Source organism: Lemur catta, chromosome 1, assembly GCF_020740605.2.
Source record: "Lemur catta isolate mLemCat1 chromosome 1, mLemCat1.pri, whole genome shotgun sequence".
Taxonomy (NCBI): domain Eukaryota; kingdom Metazoa; phylum Chordata; class Mammalia; order Primates; family Lemuridae; genus Lemur; species Lemur catta.
Window position 1 is genome coordinate 94,224,927 of NC_059128.1, and position 23,107 is coordinate 94,248,033.

The window sequence follows — 23,107 nt, forward strand, 5'->3', positions numbered from 1 at the left end:
ACCAAAGATCTTATATTCTCAAAACTGACTTTCAAGAATAGCAAGTACAGCAACTAAAAAACTCAGAGATTCCTGTGAACACATTTGGGGAAGAAATTAAAAAAAAAAAAACTCAGAGAATCTTGTTTCAATGAGACTTTATTGAAAAACCTACTAGAGAATGAGTTTGAAACAATCAAAAAGAATAGTATGACGTTGACACAGAGACTAGTAGGTAGTGAACATTAAATATATAGTTACTTGTAGAACTAATACTAAATGAGGGTTAAAAGGCAGAGTATGTAATGACTAATATGCTTTTATAGATATAATACAATTATTAAAAAAGAGAGCATATCCAAAAAAAATTGTTTTCAGTAATCATACAGCAGCCATATGTCTTGTTGTTTTAGGACTGCTGTTTGTGTTTGTGTGTGTGTGTGTGTGCTAACATGTGATTAAAACAAATGAGTAATAATGGGAATTCTAATATTATCATCCCTGTATCTCCTTGTGAATCAACAGTCTCAGCTTAGAAGAAAAAAGATACAAATGTATTACAGAAAAGGTTAAATAAAAATTCTATAATTCTGAATTTGAAAGTATCATTATGAATTCATGAGGTATGTAAGCTTTAAATACACACACATACACATACACTTCCTAGCTCTGTCTACTCTAAAAGCCTAGAAACAGTTAGATCATCTCAGTAGCAGTAACCATCTCTAGCATTCTTATTGCAGTCTTGAAATATCATTTCCCAACAAAAGAAATCAAGCCTTTTTTGGAGAAATAGCTAGCTGATTCCATATCTAGGGCAAGAAATGAACAAGATCAGCCAGGAACAATGTGATATATCAGACAGCAAGGAAGCTACCAAAAGATTAGTAGGCTTATGTCAAGAGAATTTAGGAACCACCCTGAAGAGACTATAGCCAAAGATGAAACAATATGACCTTCACTACAGATAATAATTCAGTGGACTGAAACCCAAACAGGTTTAAATCTGTGGGCTCATAATGGTATTTTTTAAATAAAGCTAATTAGTCAAATTTTGAGAAAGATAGGGGCATTAAAGTGAAAACTAGTAAATAAAAAGCAAGTGGGGAGAATAACGCATTTATTCTGCCTTTCCTGTATGAACTGTAGAAGAGTAACCAGTCAATAAGGGAAGCATCTCTTCATAAAAACATTCTAACTAATAAATGAAAAAGAAATGAGAGAATATCACCATTTTGCAACCAACCACAAAAGAACTAATAGATTAGTTATTAAGCATCACAAAGACAGACAACCAGATGGAAGAATATAATTCCATGTATATAATAGTCTTGACAAAGGACTCAACCTGAGACTAATTAAGCCTCTGGATCCAGTTGCCAACTTACAGGACTTACAGAGGACAAAGAAACATATTGAACTATACCTTGAATAATCAAACAGCAAAATCCATACTGTGGGTAATTCTACATCCTAAAAAGCCTAGGTTCCTAACAAATACATGGAAGGAAAAAAAATAGAGGGGTAACCTATAGATAAACTGATTTAAAGATTTTACTTTTTTTTAATAGGCAAGACTGAACTATAGTGTCTAAGGATGCACATCTGGATGATACACTAGAAAGAAATACAAAGAAGTGATTACCCTAAAAGTCAGAATAGTGGTTACTTTGGGGAGGCGAAAAGGGATTTCAAACAGGACATGAAAGGGTTTCTTCAGTAGCTGGCAAAATCCTATTTCTTTACCTGGATACAGATTAAAAGAACATTTATTTTATAATAATTCATTAAGCCATACATTTGCTTGTATGTCTTTCTGTACCTGTTTTACTTAATTTAAAATTTTTTCCGTTAAACTTACCAGCACATGATACAAAATTCAAAATGAATAAAAGGGCATATACATTGAAGAGTATGTCTCCAAGGCCCCACCCAGCCCTAGACAACCCAGTATCACTCTTCTAGAGACAACCACTGGTGCCACTTTCTTTTATAGCCTTTTCAGAGATTGAATGGAATATTTTCAAGGAATAAATACATATCATAGCATTTTAAGACAAAGTCATTTTTTAAAACAAAGGCTGTGATTATTACATACCTCTTCAAAGAGACATAATGCTGCCTCATAGAGCGAGCACAAGCCATCAGACGTTCTAGTTGGTTCTCTCCACTGACTCCGATCAGCAGATGAACCCTATAATTAAAACATTGTGGTATATAGTGTTGGAAGGAGAGAGACACATATGAATTAAAATCACTTAAATGGTCTACAAAACCAACATCTATTTCAAAAACTGTTTATATGAGTATGTGCATTGAGAACAAATCTTAACATTAGGTCATGAAATCAACTTTTACATAGAAGTGTTAGAGAAGACCTGGCTATTGAGTCAAATGATAAATTAAGCATCAATTCCTCACTAATTACCTTATGAAAAAGTGATTTATTCCAAGGGTCACAGGGCTCCAGAAACAGTCAAGGAGGTGGAATTTTGCCAGTTACATACTCTTTGGGTGACCAATATCCAGCAAAATGTAGTCCCAGGAAATACTCTACTCCCCAGGTCGTGCATTGCCCACCTGCCCCCTCAAGCATACAGACAAGCAGAAAATAGTCAACTTGTCATGACCCTGAACGCAGCTGCAGAAAATCTGTCCCTCCCATAGTTTCAGCACAACTAAGGTCCAAGGAAATCAAGTCATATAGCTACTGTCTACACTAGCAACAAAGCACCTTTTTCCTAGCACAGCTGAGGAATCACAGCACCTCTCTGGGACTTAATGCCTACTTCCACAGTTAGACCCAATGGAAGAAATCATTACCTCATTAAAAAATGATAAATCAGAAAGTGAACTCAATATCCATTGCCCCTCAAATTTCCATATCCTTCAATCCTGTAATTGTGAAATTTTTGTTGGTATTTCATAGGATACTATATTGTAAAAATACTTATATTCTAGATAATGACTTGGCAGATATACCATAGAAAAATATATCCCCTACTGTGGAGGAAAGGTCGACCTAGATGCCCCACAAGATTCCATCCAACTCTAAGATGCTATGATTTTATTAAATCAAACCATTTTAATGAACCTGATTCCTAAATAATGAAAGAAATGAATATTTTGGACCAAACATAAAATCCCAATATCTTCAAACAATATGCTCCCAGTTATTTAAATCTAGCTTTTATAATAATAAAGCTTAGTTAGAATTTTTTAAGTTTCAAAATATGCTAAAGTTTTGCAGGTTTTTTAAAAGTTGTACTATATACTCATCTGCCCTCTTTCTATTCCACCAAGTAAATAAAACAATCATGAAATGTCCATCAACTCTTATCAGGGGAAAATGCACAACAAAAACTTTTAAATAAAAACACTAAAAATTCAGCTACCTTCTGCATTTCTTTTTTTTCATTTTTTTTTTTTTTTTTTTTTTTTTTTTAATTTCAGCTCATCATGGGGGTACATAAGTTCAGGTTATATACATTGTCCATGTCCCACCCATCCCCCCCGAGTCAGAGCCTCAAGCGTGTCCATTCACCAGACAGTGTGCCTGGCACTCACCATGTAGTCATACCTCCATCCCCTCCCCCCATCCCCCAACCCTTCTGCATTTCTAACAGCACCCAGGTGATGCCAATGCTGCTGTCTGAGGCTCACACTTTGAATAGCAAGGCTTTAGGGTCCAGACTTGTAGGTATGGAATCATACTAAAAGCTGAGTGTTCATAAATAACTAGTCCCTAGACTTACAATGTGTTGGTTGCTATTTCAGCAAATACTTTGGCCCAATCTCTCCAAATTCCATAATTAGCTGCGAAGCATTTCTGGGGAAAATGGAATTGTAATCTGTGGTTCCATTATTTAAAGGCCAACTCTAGTGATCACCAAACCAAAAGGAGATGAAGAGTAGGCTACTGTACCTCTCTAGGAGCTGGCACCAGGGCCATCATGATCTCTCTTTTATGCTTTTCTACAGTATGGAAGAAAATGTTGAAAACAGAATAAAGTTTTCAATGACAGAGCTGGGTTTAAATCTAGGCTCCACCACTTACTGACTCTGTGACGGAGGGTAAGTTTCCTCATCTTGAGACAGAAATAATGCCCATAACACTTAAGGCTGTTGGGAAGATAAACTGAAATTATGTGTGCTCAGCACAGTTCTTAAACATAGTAAGATCTCAAAACTGGTAACAATGATTGTTGTTTTGCATTGTGTACAAGGAGAAAAAAAATACCGGAAGCCTTTAATAAATTCTTGCTAAATTTAAGAATATCAAACCAATAAAACATCCTGCAAACGATGTCTGTAATGACCATTCTTGATTTCTTCCCAAAAGTCGATAGTTAAGGATGAGACTACTCCAGCTTTTTCTTTTTTCTTTTTCTGAGGCAGAGTCTTGCTCTGTTGCACTGGCTAAAGCGCAGTGGTATCAGCCCAGCTCACAGCAACCTCAAACTCCTGGGCTCAAGCGATTCTCTGGCCCCAGCCTCCCAAGTAGCTGGGACTACAGGCCGGCCACCACACCCAGCTAAGTTTTTCTATTTTTAGTAGAGACGGAGTCTCACTCTTGCTCAGGCTGGTATCGAACTCCTGAATTCAAGGGATTCTCCCACCTCAGCCTCCCAGAGTGCTAGGATTACAGGTGTGAGCCATTGCACCCGGCCTACTCCAGCTTTTTGATTAAAGACACCTCTAAAATGCATTCTACACAGAATTCTTAGTGTGTTTTGTAAACTAAGTATGTTTACTAAATAAATATTTATACTGCATAATATAATATATAAAAACAGGGCTAAAGCTGGGCATTTCTAAAGAAACTAAATTTTGGAAAATATAGCCCAATTAAATGTACAACTGCATAAACTGTTAAATATGATAGGAAGTTCAATGATACAAAAATAAAGTGGAAATTAAAATAACATAAATTTGTAGTTTCACAGGTCTTCATTCAGTTACCTTCCTCTTAAATATCTATCATATGCAAAATAATATACCTTTTCCCCGACTCCACATTTGTCTAAGACATTCAAATAAGGATATAAGACTAGATAGAGTACCTTTCCTTTTCTTCTGGCTGTTTTTACTCAAAATTGCTTCAATGACTCCCCACTGCCTATGGGATCAAGTCCCAAAGCCCCATAGCATGGGATGTGGGGCCCTGCCTAAATTACAACCTCATCTCATCCCATTCCACTCCATACACCAGGGGCTTGCTCTCCCACACCTCAGTCACTTTGTGAATTTTGGTTTTCTCATCTGAGAACTGCTTCAGCTGCAACTTACACACCTCAAATTTGCAGGCAGACGTCTCCTTTTCAACTAACTTCATTTTCTGCCTCTTCTACTCCAGCCCTTTCTTGTGCCCCATCACCTCCTCCCAGTGCAGACCTCTACTATATAGCCCATTATCACCAATTCAAATGTCTGTGTATCCCTCTTTCATTACACTGTGGGCTGCCTAAAACATATTCATCGTTTTAACCCAGTACCTAACAGTATCTGGTATACTGTGCTCAGTGAACACCTAGTGGCATCAAAGGTCAGTGGCATTTATATGGTTGTTTATTTTTTAGATTTGAAGATGTACACATTGTATCTCTACTTTTATTTAAATGTAAATTAGTGAGTATCTTGAGGTCCCGCTCAAACACAATTATATGCATTTGGCTGGCAGAGATGAAGAATCACACAAGTATTATAAATATAATTTACAGACTGAACTTTTGTTAGGCTTTGTGCCACGTACTCAATCAATGGGTATGTGTCTCTCCCTCTAACTTCTAGCTTGGAGATAAGTTCTGTCCCAGTTATTCAGGGGTAGAGAGACTTAAGACAGGGAAGATTAGGTCAAGTTAGTAGGGTCTAACATAGCAAGAGAAGCTCTATACATTTCCTAAGTTCTCAGATAACAGTAAAGAGTAAGAAATACGGGTTCTAGAGATCAAAAGCATCAGACTCTATCACTTACTGTGCAAGGGGAATAATAAATATAAAATTCAATTAAATAAACATTCCTTTCCCCTGAAACCACTCTGAGATTCAATTAAAATTCAGTTGAATATAGGCCTGAGGTGACTTTGAGAGAGCCAAACTGCATCAAACACACAAGATTCTTCCCCAGAATAGATTCAGAATTCCGAGGAAAACAGTCTAGTTTTCTGGAGCACCCTTGTCCCAATAAGGAGCTATATTATAGGGTATGGCCTTGGAGGGGAAGGAGGGAGAGACCTCCTGACTAGATGTATTTGGTATTTTGTCTGGGAATAAGAGGACAAGTGGAGAGAAAACAGGAAATCCAGCAATAAAACAAATGTATTATATTTTAGATCTACTTTAAGGTAGGCCTTCATGGAAAAAATAGATCAATTTAACATAAGCAGGGTAAAAACTGCATATAGTAGTCATAAAAAAACATGGGCTTTGCAGATAGACTCAGGGCTGTAAAAATTACTTAACATAGTATCTGGCTGATAAAGTACTTAAATCAGGAGTACATGTTACATTTCCAGCTCCTTTGTTCAACAGATGTGTAAATTCAAGCTCACTATCACAGTTGCTTCATCTTTAAGATAAGGGTAAATAATATCTGTGTCACAGATTAACATGATAATTGAATGAGATAGTATATATAAAGCACCTGGTGGGTAGTAGGCACTCAATAGAGGTTAGTTCTCTTCCTCCCTTACTCCAGGTATTGGGGAGTAGGAAATCAAAGAAGTCAAACAAAGAATGGGATGAGATGTTATAGATTAATTAAATAAAGAATAAAACACATTATGGGCTGGACGTTATAGCTCACACCTGTAATCCCAGCACTTTGGGAGGCTGAGGCAGGAGGATCACTTGAGGTCAGGAGTTCGAGACCAGCCTAAGCAACATAGCGAGCGAGACCCTGTCTCTACAAAAAATAGAAAACTAGATGGGCATGGTGGCAAGCACCTGCAGTCTCAGCTACTCAGGAAGCTGAGACAGGACTATTGTTTAAGCCCAGGAGGTTGCAGTAAGCTATGATGATGACACTGCACTCTAGCTTGGGCAACAGAGCAAGACTCTGTCTCAAAAAAAAAAAAAAAAAAATTAAACTATCAGCCAATTAGTAAATATGCATACAAGCAAGCCTAGACAATGAGGCTAAGCAGATACCAAGAAAAGAAATCTAGTTTCCTGGGCATAAGGCCTTAGAGGGTAAGGTAGGGAAAGGCCTCTGACTCAAGGTATCTAGCATTTTGTTCAGGAAGTAAATACACCATGGACAAGCAAATAATCATATAACTATATTGTGTGATAACTAATATCTTTTTGTAACAAAGGCAATGCAAACTAAATAGCCCAGAAATCAAGGAATTGAGTGACTTCTCACAGAAATATTAACATGTGATCATGAATAGATATATTATTTTAGGCTATTAAATGACATTACAAACCTGAAAGTAATGTAGAGTAAGAAAACATTACCAAAAGTATAAGAATAAGAAAACAAAATTAGAAAAATATGTGCAAGTAAGAGGATTTTTTTTTTTTTTTTTAAATACTGAATAACACAAAAGGCCTAATTGCCTCCCACAGCTGTTCCCTAAAGCCTTTCCTGCTTACATCATTGCATCCCCGGGCTCTGGGTTCTCACCTCAGGTGAAGATCACAGGACACAATGTGTCAACATTCCGTAAACCAAACAAAGTACTGCATGCTTTTCTTATTTTTAGTTAACATTAAGAAATTCACATTTTCATAAATCTTATGATCTAAAATCTCTAAGTACTTGGCTACAATCATATTGTAAAACATGACCCAATATTTACCATTCAGTTCCAGTTCACCAATGCAAAATGTAAACTAGGTGAAAACTTAAATGCACTTGGTTTGAAAATAAATTTAACATAATTTTTTTTTCATGAAACATTTCTGTCCAAAACCTTTCCATTTATTTGGGAGGAAAAAAGACTTGAAAAATACACACATAATTTACAAGTGGCATATTTAGTTATTTTAACTAAATAAATATGTTAGTTGATATTTGGTAACAAAGGACACCAAAATGACTGATCAATGTAACCTAACTGAAATTAAGTCATCTTATAAGTGTTTGAGCCTTAATATTCTAAATTTGTATTTTAACATTTGAATTTTTATTCTTGGTTTTCACAAAGGTATTACATTTCAGTTTTATAAATTCTTGAAATTGATCATACTATGCTACATTTTATTATTTATTCTTTAACATGGTACCCAAGATTATGATAGTCAAACAGTCTCCTCTGACACACACTCTTCACAGATCTTTGCTTAGCTCATCACTTCCCTTCATTCAGGTTTCTGCTCTAATGTCAACTCAAGAGTGTGCTTCCCTGACCACATTAACTAAAATAGCACACCTTCCACCTCCCATCTTTTGTCCTGAGCCTATCACTCTCTATCCCCCCATCACTCTCTATTCCCTTTCCTTCCCTTGTTTTTCTTATTAGAACTTCTCACTACCTGAAATTACACATTTATTGCCTAATTTCCCTACTAGGCTGTTAGCTCCATGGAGGTAGAAACTGTACCTCCAGAATCTAGAATAATACTTGGCATATGCTAAATGCTTAATAAAAATTGGGAAGGATGAAAATAGAGATTTTTTTCAAAAGACCTCCACACTCACCAGCCAAAATCCCTCACATGAGTTTACTAAAACACAAAGAAATTAGATGAATTTCCCAAGTTCACATAAGAAGCCATAAAACTAAAGCTACAAACCCGACTCCTGATCTAGTGGTCTTAACACTGTACCAATTAGTCTGTCCCTATATATCAACATATACAAAAGTTTCTTCCAAGTATATAAAATATTTAATTAATAATCACCTGAAGAAGTCTCAAGTCATTCACTATTACCACCAATTCATTAAAAGCTGGGTTGACTTTTCCAAAAATTGTTAGTTATGAATTTTAAAGTTAAGATTTATAGTACGTACCAAAGAACGCCTCATCTGCATTAATATAGTCATAAAACAGTCAAAGCTGATCATTCCTTCCTGGCTTGACAGTAGTTTGCTTTTCTCCATGGTATTTACAACCGCTGAAGCCCCCAAAGCCATTTCTATCCATTCAAGAAGATACCGCAAAGAGCCTCGCTGAGCTGCTAAACCAAGCAGCAACTCAGAAGCTAATCTACGACCTAAAGTGTCTGCCCCAGAATTAGGAATAGTTACTCCTTTAAGAAATGTTGTTACTTGTGATAAGCAGTCCAAGCCCATAGGAGGAATCTTGCTTTCATTTGCTAAAGATAATGGTGGCAAAGAGCTCACAACTTCAATTGCAGTATGAATAACGTCGTTGCAAAGACTGAGACCAGGTCCTGACACAGGCATCATCCAACTTTGTCTTAGAAGTGCAAATAATAAACTCAGACCAGTTCGAACACCCATTTCTATAAGTGCATCAGTGCTTGATCGGGGACGTTCACTAACAGAATGGACATCTGCTGAACCAGAGCTGCTCTCCGGAGAATGCTGCTGCTGTTTCACTTTGCCTTTGTCGTGGTATTTATTAGAAAGTGCATAAAAGACACGTTGGAGTACAAGAAGTCGTTTTCGAAGTGCCCCAGCAAATGGGGAATCTGAACATACCATCTTTGCTAGTGCTAGCTGGCTGCTAAGAAGGGCATCCAAATAGTGGTCCTGCTCATCACTTGAAAGAGACTCACGTTCAAAGTCTGGCAACTGTGGTCCTTTGAGGCATAAAACTTGTTGGGGCAAAGGTACTACTTCCTTATTGCTAACCAGTTTAGAATACAGAATAGCAACTCCCTCTCTTGTAGCAATAGATTCACTGTCCTCTGTAATCCAGGAGCTGTTCAGGTGCTCAAGCCATTTCAGTTTCACTGGTGGAACCATAGTTGCCATGTTGATTTATCCTTCAGCCATTAGTTCTGCAAAGGCAAAAGAGAAAAGTCAAAAATATATATGAATGATTCATAAAATATTTCTAAACTTCTATCTTACATTACCATTAGTAATTTCAAACTGGTGAAATGCAAATGAAGTCTGGAGCTTAGTTCATTGCACTGTACCAAAGTCAGTATTATAGTTTTGATAAATGGACCACAGCTATCTAAGATGTTAACATTAAGCCATAATGGGAAAAAGGTATATAGAAACTCTGTACCATCTTTGCAACTTTTCTGTAAATCTAAAATCCCAAAATAAAAAGTTTATTTTAAGAAGTAGTGATTTCTTCAGATGTACCTTTTTTCCCTTCAGGTTCTGATCCCAGCGTCAGTCTAACAGTAGGTTCTACATGCTGATGACTCCCAAACCTGTATCTCCAACCCAGACCTTTTCCCTAAATTCCAAACTCATATGTACAATTGCCCACTTGTCCTCTCCACATGGGTATCTAATAGGCATCTCAAACTTAACATATCTAAAACTAAACTTCTAATCCACCACTACCACCACCACCCACCAAACCTGTTCCTCCTGTAGACTTCCTCATCCCAATAAATGGCAATTCTATCCTTCTAGATTCTTGGGCCAAAAACCTTGGGAGTAATAACTGATTCCCCCCTCTCTTATACTCCAAATGCAATTAGTAAGTTCTATTTTCAAATATGTCCAGAACCCAACCATTTCTCCCTCTCCATTGTTACTACCCTGGTCCAAGCCATCACCTCATGGGTCATTAAAGGAGCCTCTTTATTGGTCTCCCTGCCTTCAATCTTTACCCCACAAAGTCTATTCCAACAAAGCAGACAGAGCTTTTAAAATTTAAGTCAGACATTTCTTCTGAGTATGATAAAGTAGCTTGGGACGGATCAATGCTCTGGCCAAGAATAACTAGAAAAAACAGATAATTTTTTAAAAATATGCTTAAAGGAAGCAACCAAAGAAAGAGGAATCAGGATTTCAGGGAGGAGGAAAGTGCAGAGGTAAGCTAACATTCTGAAGATGCTTTTCCCCTGGGGATATCTGCCAGTTTAAGCATAGGGCAGGGTGCTAAGAATCAAAGTTTGCCTCTGCAGAAGGTCACTGCTTGAAAACAGAGAAGCCAGCACAGCTTTTGGCTGTACTGAGGAGCTAACAAGACATAATTAGGGACTTAAGGATTCAAGATCTGAATTTAAATGGAGAGATGAAGAACGATCCCTTCATCTGCTGAATTCTAAAGCTGCATACGGGAGTGGGCTAAGAAACTAAGCAGAAATCCTCTGAAAAGCAGAGCAGAGTTTTCAGCAGTCTGCCATGTTAAGGAGATACATATTCAAGTTCAGGATCCACCAGGGTAAGGGCCACAATGAACATGCCAGATTCTCAGTTGGAAGCCCTGAAGGGCTAGCATCTAGAAGCCAGGTAAACCAGAGGTAGTCTGAGACTTAACAAAACTACAACCAAGTTTTGACTCACCCTCTAACTGACTAATAGAGGGAAAGAGTCTCTAATTTTTATACAAGATACTGGGCATTTACTCAAAAATTACTAGGTATGCCTAGAAGTTAATACCATACAAAAAACCATGAAAACAAACTTTACAGGCAGATCCAAAGGTGATCCAGATAATGGAAGTAGTAAACAACAACTTTAAAATCATTATAATTAAAATGTTCCAAAAAAGAGATGATAGAGAAAGCAAATGTAAAGATGAAAAATTTCATAAATTGTAAAACATGAAAAAAGTCAAATGGGTATTACAGAACTGAAAAATAAAATAACTGAAATGAATATGTACATCAGCTCATTTCCTTCCTTCTGCTCAAAAGTTCTCAAAGACTTCCTCTCTCACTCAGATTAAAAGACTCAACCATTACAATAGCCAATAAGGTTATACACAACCTGATCTACCCACTACCTCTCTGACCTCATCTCCTATGTCTCTGCTGTTTACCTGGCTCCAGACACACTGGTCTCCTTGCTGTTTTTTGGACATTTAGACTATTTACTATTCTCTCAGGCTAGAAATCTCTTGCCCAGGATGTCAGCATTACTCCCTTACCTCCTTCAGATCTATGCTCAAATGTGACCTTCTCAAGAGAGATCTTTTCTGACACTCTATTAAAAAGTAAAACCCTAATAATGCCACCAGGTACTCCCTTTCTCCCTTACCTGCCTTAGTTTTCTCTATAGCACTGATCACTATTTGAAACACTGTATGTTGTATTTATTTTTATTGTATGACTCTAAACACTAGCAGGGTAGACTCCAAAAGGGCAGGGATATTTTTGCATATTTTGTTTACTGCTGTATTCCAGTACATAAAACTAAGTCCTCTGGGAGAAAACATATATCCCACAAAGGACTGGAATCTAGGATATATAAAGAAATCCAACAACTCAATAATAAAAGGCAACACAATTTTTTAACGGGCAAAAAATGTGAACAAAAGTTCACAGAAAATATATGAATGGCCAATAAACACAAGAAAAGTGTACTCAAAATCATTATTCACCAGAAAAATGCAAACTAAAACTAAAGAGATACTATTACACATCTATAAATCATTTGTGGGAATGCAGAATGGAACAACCACTTTGGAATGATGTCTGGAAGTTTCTCGTAAAACTAAACATATACCCAACCCCATAACCCAACAATTCCTCTCCTAGGGACTTAACCAAAAGAAAGCATATGTTCATAAAAAGACTTAAAATAGCAGTTGCATGAATTGACTGTAAGGGGCAAGAGGGAACTTCCTGAGGTAATAATCTACTGATACTGGTTTGGATTACAGAGGTGTGTGCATGTGTCAAAACTCAGTGAATATGGACTTAAGATTTTTACTTTTCACTGCATGTAAATCTTACCTCAACAAATACTGAACTCTAGTTAATAATATGCATGCTGAAGTTTATTTGGGGGAAATAAAGAGATGTCCATAATTCATTTTGAAATGCATCAAAAATAAGATGCATTGGTATATATAATTTTTATATATATACAAAATTTTTTAGCACAAAATATTGCAAGGAAGGTGGAGACTAAGTCCTGCCTCTCGAGCAAGTCTCCAAAATGTCAATCCTAATAGGCGTTTATAGATAAAGATCCTCAATCACTGGAGAGAATTTAATTTTCATGATATAGGCAGATCTTCAGGAAAGCACTCCAGTGATAGATATCTCAAACTACAGTAGTTAAAAGGAATTTCTTATTTCTTAATACACTGTTAAATTCCAAATATAAAATCTGATGGTCCTTGTCTTCACAAGTTCATGATTACTATGTTTAATTTATCTTCATAAGATACTTGGCAAGTATGCACCTGGGAAGGAGGAAAAATCATGATCCACTCCCCCACCAACCACTTTACTTAGTATTTATTAAACACCAGCATTGTGCAGAAGATATAAAAGAATCTTATTTAACTCCATCCCTTATTTCAGGCCATAGCTAATGTTGTTCTTTTAAATTTTACCAGTCTGATGGCTGAAAAGGGATATGTTGTTATTCTAATTTATATTTCCCTGATTACTAATAAATCTGAACATCTTGTGTTTATTGGTCATTGGGATACATTCTTCTGAGTACCTATTCATGCATTTTCCTATTTGGTTATCTTGCCAATTTGTAAAAGTTTTTTGTATTTTACCATAGTCTGTCTTCAACACTGCAAATGTTTCTTCTAAATCTATCTTTTGCATAACTTCTGTTTTCCATTCGTGGTCAAAAGAGGATTGCTACCCTACCCCCATGCCTAGATTACACATGAATTCTAGATGATACAATTATTCACCTTGATTTTCTTGAGGGATTTTTTTTTACATGAGTCTTTAATCCATCTGGAATTAAAATAAATTCTACATAAGTTTAATAAATTCTATATAGCATAAAATTGGAGTCCAATTTTATTGTTTCCAGATGGATGGATAGTTATGCTAAGTAAACCAGGACTTCAAAGTAGTTGAGGACAATGGCAGCTGTGTAGCTATCTGCTCAAAATTTCTTCCCCAAACAGCAAGGAAAAAAAGAGGGAAAAATTGAATTCTACACCAAACCACACCTATAGCATAACCTGAAGATACAGAATGCCAAAATTGCAAACAACTGTGAATGTAAAAGAGAAAAATCACCAAATCTAGGACACATATTCTCACCTCCATCAGGCAAAAGGCAGAATAAGAAAAACTACAGAAAAGACAGAAGAGGAGGCTAGTGAAAGGACCTAAAAATGATTTGGAATGACTGCCAGAAAGGTTACATCCACACCAAATCTGAAAATACTGGAAAAGTGCCCAGGCAGATCAGAGCACAGACTATAGGGGAGAAATGTCAAAGTACTTTCAATTTAAAGGGGCAGGCATGCTTTAAGAGAGCAAGTGCAATTTAAAAAGATAGGTGTTACCTAAATGAGCATCTGTTGAAATTCATAGGAGAGAAAAAGGGCAAAAAGGAAGAGAGAAGCACCCTTTGGCAACTGAGTGGTGAAGGGTAAAAGAAGAAAAAGGGGAAATGTTTAGGGTCCTACAAGGCAAAAGAGATCCATAAAATTGGAGCCACAACGAAACAAAAAAACACTCTTCCTATTTGTATTTGAACTTTGCTATATTGATAAAAGAAGGTGACATTAAATTAGGAATACTATAAAACACCCCAAAACATAAAAATGAACAAGTAAAATCAAGTCCACACAGACCTATTGCAGAAAATAAAGAACTAAAATTTCACACATATCAACTGAGGGAAATTTCCTGATAACAACAAAACAAAAGAAAGTGTAAGTTAACAATCCAAGCAAAATTAAATAAATTGAAACATGATGATATGGAAAACCTTGAATCAGAAATTCAAAAATTAAATGCAGAAATAGATCAAAAGAAAAGAAAAGAAAAAATAAGAAAATGAAGGAATGAAGAAAGGAAAAAGGGTAATTGAACTCAGGAAAGAAATGGAAGAAAAAGACAAAATTATCTCAGAAATGAAGAATGGATTACAAAGTGTTCAAGGGAGAGTAGACTCAATGACATAAAGAAAAATAAAAGTGATCAGAGAGAAAGAAATGGAAATAGAAGAAATAATATTTGTGTTATTGGATTACCCAAAGAAAAACAAAAATACAAACACAAATAATGCAAACCAAACAAAAATAGAGCTGATCTTAAAGCTACAATGCAAGAAAGTGTTCTAACACAGAAAAATATCTGAATAAAATAAGGGCTCACGAACTACCTGGGAATATTAACCCAGACAATCAACTCCAAAAGATACCCTAATAAAACTATTAGATTTCAAAGATAAAGATAAAATTATAAAGCCCTCCAAGGAAAAAGATGAAATAACTTCAAAAGGCAAAAGAATTACCTAGGCATCAGACATTTGAAAACCAATTGAATAGCATAACAACAGCTTTTTATAAAGCAAAGACTACAGGAGATGCAAGGAAACATAGAAAGAAACACTAATAATGGGAGACACTTATATACCACTCTCAGTATAAGATGAATCAAGTACACAAAAACAAGGGAATAGAAGATCTAAATACTAATTCACTCTTTGTCCACTAACCAGATTCACTTCTGGATTCTCTATTCTGGTCCACTTGTTCATTCTTACTATAACAGTGACTTAATTACAGTAGCTCTATAAATGTTCTGATAGGTAAGGCAAATACTCAACTTTTAAGATTATTTTATTCAACTACATGCCATCCCTAATTCGAACTATGTTAAATTTATATATTTTCAGAAAATAGATATTATGATAGTTAATTTGTCCACCTAGGGACATAATATACCTTTCTATTTGTTCCCATCTTATTTTAGATTTTCTTTATATAAGTCCTGTGCCTTTTCTGTTAAACTGATTCTTAAATATTTTTTATTTTATAGCTATAATGAATGGACTTTCACTTTCTTTCTAATTAATTATTGCTATCCAGCCATTCAGGTTTATTCATATTTTTTCCCAAATTACACAGACATAGAAAGGGAATAAATCAAAGAAACAAAGACTGGCCAGGTGCAATGGCTCACACTTGTAATTCTAGCACTTTGGGAGGCTTAGGCAGGAGGACTGCTTGAAGCTAGGAATTTGAGAACAGCCTGAGCAATATCTCTACAAAAAATAAGAAAAATTAGTCGGGCGTGGTGGTGAGAGCCTGTAGTCCCAGCTACTCGAGAGGCTGAGGTTGGAGGATCACTTGAGCCCAGGAGTTGTAGGTCGCAGGAAGCTATGATGACACCACTACATTCTAGCCTGGGCAACAGAGCAAGATCCTGTCTCAAAACAAAACAAAACAAAAACAGGCCAGGCACGGCAGCTCACGCCTGTAATCCTAGCACTCTGGGAGGCCGAGGTGGGAGGATCTTTTGAGCTCAGGAGTTCAAGACCAGCCTGAGCAAGAGCTAGACCCCATCTCTACTAAAAAATAGGAAGAAATTAGCTGGACAACTAAAAATATATGTAGAGAGAAAAAATTAGCCAGGCATGGTAGCACATGCCTGTAGTCCCAGCTACTCAGGAGGCTGAGGCAGAAGGATTGCTTAAGCCCAGGAGTTTGAGGTTGCTGTGAGCTAGGCTGACGTCATGGCACTCAAGCCCAGGCAACAGAGTAAGACTCTGTTTCAAAAAAAAAAAAAGGCAAAACAAAACAAGAAAACAGACCATATAACAAAAGACAGAAAACAAAAGGAAGGCATTTTTGTTGTATCTTGTTCTCACTTTACAAACTACAAATCTATATCTTTTTCTTGCTCTATAATCCTATCTTTCTTCACTAAACCTCATTTTCATGCTAAAAAAAAACAGCAAACAAGCATTAAAAATATAAAACAGAAAATAAAGGTCAGCTATAAGACCAAGCACAACTATTACATCAATATGTAAAACCTGACTATTAAAACCCAAAGACCAATATCAAATAATACTAATTATTATTTAATATATGCTATCTGAACAAAATCTATACACAGGTAGCTATGGTCCAAAGTTTATAATCTCTGCTATAAATTAAATATACATAATAAATCTAATAAGTAAATCTTATTTTAAAAAATATATATGCTATCTATGACATAGATCTAAAACAACTGATTTAGAAATGCTGAAGATAGTACAGGATAATGATGTAACAGGCAAATACAAACAAAAAAATTTGTTACCTATTAGGTAACAAATAGGACAAAAAAAGTTACTTGCTAATGATAGGAACAGTATAATCATTAATAAGATAAAATTGTCCCATTTATATATGAATACAAGCAAAGTAATGAAACATATAAAGTAGAAACCACAGTAAATACAGGAAGAGTGGCAACCACAGAAATAGAGACTTAAATACAGGCAGCATACCTCGTTTTATTGCACTGCTTTATTGGGCTTTGTAGATACTGCTTTTTTATTTTTTTATTTTTTATTTTAACAAATTGAAGGTTTGTGGCAACCCTGAGTTGAGTAAGTCTACTGGCACTATTTTTCCAACAGCATGTACTCACTTCATGTCTCTGTCACATTTTGGTAATTCTTATATTTCATTATTATTACATCCTTATGGTGATCTGTGATCAGTAATCTTTGATGTTACTATTGTAATTGTTTTGGGGTGCCAAACTGCACCCATATAAGATGACAAACTTAATGAATGTTGTATGTGTCCTGACTGCTCCACCAGCCAGCCATTCCTCAGTCTCTCTCCCTCTCTGGTCCTCCCTTTGACACAATACTGAAATTAAGCCAATTAATTACCCTACGAAGGCCTTTAAGTGTTCAGGTAAGAGGAAGAGTCACATGTCTCTCACTTTAAATCAAAAGCTAAAAATAATTAAGCTTAGGGAGGTAGGCATGTCAAAAGCTGAGAATGACCAAAAGCTAGGCCTCTTGTGCCAATTAGCCAGGTTGTGAATGCAAAGGAAAAGTTCTTGAAGGAAATTAAAAATGCTACTCCAGTGAACATAATGAGTGAATGACGAGAAAGCAAAATAAATTTAACAAGATGGCTCAGGCCTATAATCCCTGCACTTTGGGAGGATGAGGAAAGAGGATCACTTAAGACCAGGAGTTTCAGACCAGCCTGGGCAACATACCGAGACTCCATCTCTACCAAAAAAATCAAAAAATTAGCTAGGTGTGGTGGTGTGTACCTATGGTCCTAGCTACTCAGGAGGCTGAAGTGGGAGGATCAGTTGAGCCTAGGAGTTTGAGGTTACAGTGAGTTATGATTGCACCACCGCACTCCAGAGTGAGTAACACAGTGAGACCCTATGTCTATTTTTTTAAAAATCAAGAGAGATTTATTGCTGATATAGAGATAGTTTTAGTGGTCTGGACAGAAGATCAAACTGGCCACAACGTTCCCTCATGCCAAAGCCTAATCGAGAACAAGGCCCTAACTCTCTTCAATTCTATGAAGGCTGAGAGAAGTGAGGAAACTGCAGAAGCAAGTTTGAAGCTAGCAGAGTTTGGTTCATGAAGTTTAAAGAAAGAAGTCATCTCTATAATACAAAAGTACAAGATGAAGCAGCAAGCGCTGATGTATATGCAGCTGCAAGTTATCCAGAAGACTTAGCTAAGATAATTGATGAAGGTAAATACATTAAACAACAGATTTTCAATGTAGACAAACAGCCTTATATTGGAAGAGGATGCCATCTAGGGCTTTCATAGCTGAGAAGAGAAGCCAATGCCTGGCTTAAAACTTCAAAATACAGGCTGAATCTCTTGTTAGAGGATAATGCAGTTGGTGACTTTAAGTTGAAGCTATACTGCTTTACCATTCTGAAAATCCTAGGGCCCTTAAGAATTATGCTAAATCTACTCTGCCTGTGCTCTATAAATGGAATAACAAAGCCTGGATAACAGCACATCTGTTTACAGCATGGTTTACTGAATATTTTGAGCCCACTGTTGAGACATACTGCTCAAAAAACAAAGATTCCTTTCAAAATATTACTGCTCATTGACAATGCTCATTGACAACCTAGTCACCCAAGAGCTCTGATGGAAATGTACAAGGATATTCATGTTGTTTCCATGCCTGCTGCCACAACATTCATTCCGCAGCCCATAGATCAAGAAATTACTTTGACTTTCAAATCTTATTACTTAAGAAATACATTTTGTAAGGCTATAGCTGCCATAAATACTGATTCCTCTAATGGATCTGGGCAAAGTAAACTGAAAACCTTCTGGAAAGGATTCACCATTCCAGATGCCATTAAAAACATTCCTGATTCATGGGATGAGGCCAAAATATCAACATTAACAGGAGTTTGGAAGAAGTTGATTCCAACTCTCATGGATGACTTTGAAGGGTTCAAGACTTCAGTGGAGGAAGTAACTGCAGATGTAGTGGAAATAGTAAGAGAACTAGAATTAGAAGTGGAACCTGAAGATGTGACTGCATTGATGTAATCTAATGGTAAAACTTGAACAGATAAGAAGTTGCTTCTATCGGAAGAATTGGCTCCACATGTACTCGCCATCAAATTGGCACTGACTGATCAACACTATGATGCTCACACGGTAGTAATAATCTCCAGGGATTAGGGGGTTGGGAGGGTGGTAAACTCACAACTAATGGATTCGGTGAGCATTGTAGAGGGGAAGGGCATGCCTCTAATCCTCGCTTGGGTGAGGCAAAGATATAAAATGTAACCAAAATGTTTGTACCCTCATAATATCCTGAAGTAGAAATAAAAAAAATAAAAATAAAGAAGTTGCTTCTTATGGATGAGCAAAGAAGGTGGTTTCTTGAGATGGAATCTACCCCTGATGAAAATGCTGTTAACACTGTTAAAATGACAATAAAGGATTTAGAACAGTAAATAAACTTAGTTGATAAGCAGCAGCAGGGTTTGAAAGGATTGACTCTAATTTGGAAAGAGGTTCTACTGTGGGTAAAATGCTATCAAACAACATCACATGCTATAGAGAAAACTTTCATGAAAGGAAGAGTCAATCGATGTGGCAAAGTTCATTGCCACAGCCACCTCAATCTTCAGCAACCACCAGCCTGATTAGTCAGCAACCATCAACACTGATGCAAAACCCTACACCAGAAAAAGAGGATTACAACTCATTGAAGGCTGCCATTGCACACTTATTGGACTACAGTATAGTATAAACATAACCTTCATATGCACTGGGAAACCAAAAAAATTGTATGACTTCCCTTATTGCAGTCGTCTGGAACCAAACCCTCAACATCTCCAAGGTATGCTGGATCCCTATGAAAATCTGATGAACCTGTGGCTCCTGACTCTTATGCACATATTTGTAAAAATATACACAAATTTTCAAAGGTTTCACAGATGTCCTGAAGTCATCCCTGAACTCAGATAAGGCTGATCTAAAAATATTATGCACGTCCTAAAATATCTTCTTTATAAGTGCCAGTGAAAAATCTTCTCAAATTGACTGTTATCCAACAAATAATTCCAAAATATATACATAGTTCAGACCATATTTCTAACCATAAAACTGTGAACACAGAAAGTATTTACAAAAACAATGAATGTGGATCTCTGAGATACACTGGTAAATAAAAAAAGAAAACTATATACAGTATTTGTGTACACTATAATTCACATGTAGTAATACAATTACATTAAAAAGGATTTATATATTCATGCAGTATGTTTGTAAATGCACAGAATGAACTCTAGAAAGATTTTGTTTTCAATTCCATTTTTGGCTCTTGGGGCAATATCATCTTTTCAATATGAAAAAAAGCAAGTTCAACAAAAATAGAAATCTGAAGCATAGGATAGGACAAAACCAAGAGTAGGGAGAAAAAAGGCAACAGCAAAAGGAAGAGATAAGATGTTGCAAAAAAAGAGGGTGTCCCGTCCCGTCTCTGGGGAATGACTCATTTAGGTGGCAGTATACACCTTTTGACATAAGTCAGAGATGTTACTAGGAACACTACTTACCTCTGGGGGAGGTAACTGGGTTACTGGGAATTGGAGTGGGAAAGATATTTACTTTTCACTACATAAGCTTTTGAATTTCATATATGCACATGTATTACCTAAGCAAATTTTTAAAAACCACTTTTAAATTAAAAAAGAAATCCAAAACAAGGCAAAAGCCAAATTTTTTGGAAACCAACTCTTTTCTAAATAGTTTCTTAGCCAAAGAGAGGAGGAAAAAGAAATTGCACATTATCTAGAAAATTATATAAAAGCGTTATATAGCAAAATCAACAGAATGTAGCCAAACCTAACTCAAAGAAATATACAAAGACTTCAATACCTCATTTTTAGGTAAGAATGAATTAATAATTCAATTCAAAATTAGAAAACAAACCAAGAAAGAATAAAGATAATAGAAATTGGTGAATCAGAAAAATCCAAAAATACAATTGATATCTAAATCTCAGAGAGATGATTCTTTATTGTAAAAAAAATGAAAACAATCAGCTAACCTAATTAAGAAAAAAAAACACAAAGATATTCAATATTATGAATAAGAATGGAAAGACAGCTGTGGAAAACAGTTTGGGAGTTTCTCAAAAAGTTAAAAATAGAGTTACCACATGGCCAGTAATTCCACTCCTAGATCTACACCCAAGAGAAAAGCAAAACATATGTTCATATGAAAACTTGTACATGAACATTCATAGAAGCATTACTCACAATAGCCAAAAAATGGAAATAACCCAAATGTCCATCAATAAATGAACAAAATGTGATATTATTTAGAATATTATTCAGCCATAAAAAGGGATGAAATACTGATACATGCTACAACATGACTAAGCCTTGTAAACATTATGCTAATTGAAGCCAGACATAAAAGGCCACATATTACATGATTCTATTTATATGAAATGTCCAGAATTGCCAAATGCATAGAGACAGAAAGTAGATTAGTGGTTGCCAGGGGTTGGAGAGGAGGGGAGAACAGGGAGAAATTGCTTAATGAGTAAGAGGTTTTACTTTGGAATGATGACAATGTTTCAGAACTAGACAGAGATGGTGGTTGTACAATACTGTGAAAGTGCCAAATGCCATTGAATTGCTCACTTTAAAATGGTTAATTGTATGTTATATAAATTTCAGACCAATAAATTAAATTTAATTAAAAAAGAATATGGCAGATAGTGCTTCCCCAAAATGAACTTATGATATGTTACCAAAAGAAGAGAGAATCAATGGTGGACAAATACATAAAAAACAAATGTTCTCTACATCAAGAATAACTTAAATGGGTCAAAAAACATTATAGAGCCAGACACAGTCACACATGCCTGTAACCCCAACTACTTAAGAAGCTAAGGCAGGAGGATCAGCCCAGGAGTTTGAGGATGTAGTACACTATGATCACTGCCTATCAATAGCCACTGTACTCCAGCCTGAGCAGCATAGCAAGATCCCATCTCTTTATTCAAAGAAAAGAAAGTTCGAGTGTGTTTAAAGAATAGAAAGTGGATCAGAATAGCTAAAAAACATAAAGATATTCACAAAAAATTATAGAAAAATGAAGACTCAGTTCAGAATGTGAAAAAAAATTAATGATCCAATTAGTTTGAGTTTTAGTTCTGTAATCTATGAGAAGCCAAAATTGATGATTTGGGGAGCAAAAGTGACATCTGCACCAAGCACAGTATCTGGTACCTCATATGCCCTCAATGAAGAATGCATTTCAAGGAAACCGATTTGACAGTTAATTATTGTAAATTTGAGAGCTGGGATAATATAGTTAGGATACTACTAAAATAAATCAGTAATGAGATTCAAAGAACCTAAAAGCAGCAACAAAATCAAGCTCTGATTGTTTTAAGGAAGAATTCTACCATACCTTCAAGAAACAGACAATTCGTAAGCTACCTTAAAAGTCTCAGGGCATAGAGGAAAGAGTCTCAGCTCTTTCGAAATAGTCAATGAAGTAACAATATCAAAACTCAACAAAGCACAAAAAGTACAATAGTAATACTACCACATAAAGGTTGTAAAAACCCACAATTAAAAACATCAGCAAGCAAAATGAAAAAGTACATTAAAAGGTTAACACACCAGATGTGAACAGGGTTGATACCAGGAATATGATAGCTCGACATAAGCAAACATATTATCATTAACAAAATCCATGTTACTTTGAGAAATATTAAAAAGGCCCTTGATAAAAATATAACGTTCATTCCTAATACAAACTCTAATAAAGCAGAAATAAAGGTTTTCTTTTTTTTAATGATTTAAAATTATTTATCACAAAAT

The 23,107-nt window shown here is 35.9% G+C and overlaps 1 protein-coding gene across 8 annotated transcripts in view; it reads right to left on the reverse strand.

The window, feature by feature from the left end:
• The window catches only part of HERC1 (HECT and RLD domain containing E3 ubiquitin protein ligase family member 1), a 191,763-nt gene that overhangs the window by 136,515 nt on the left and 32,141 nt on the right, over nt 1–23,107 (reverse strand). For all 8 annotated transcript variants that reach the window (XM_045540891.1, XM_045540861.1, XM_045540869.1 and 5 more), the window contains exons 2-3: nt 8,940–9,895; nt 2,078–2,173 (exon numbers count right to left, since the gene is read on the reverse strand). In XM_045540891.1, the coding sequence (XP_045396847.1) occupies nt 2,078–2,173; nt 8,940–9,869 (1,026 nt within the window). In that variant the 5' untranslated portion in view covers nt 9,870–9,895. The remainder of the gene's footprint in view (nt 1–2,077; nt 2,174–8,939; nt 9,896–23,107) is intronic.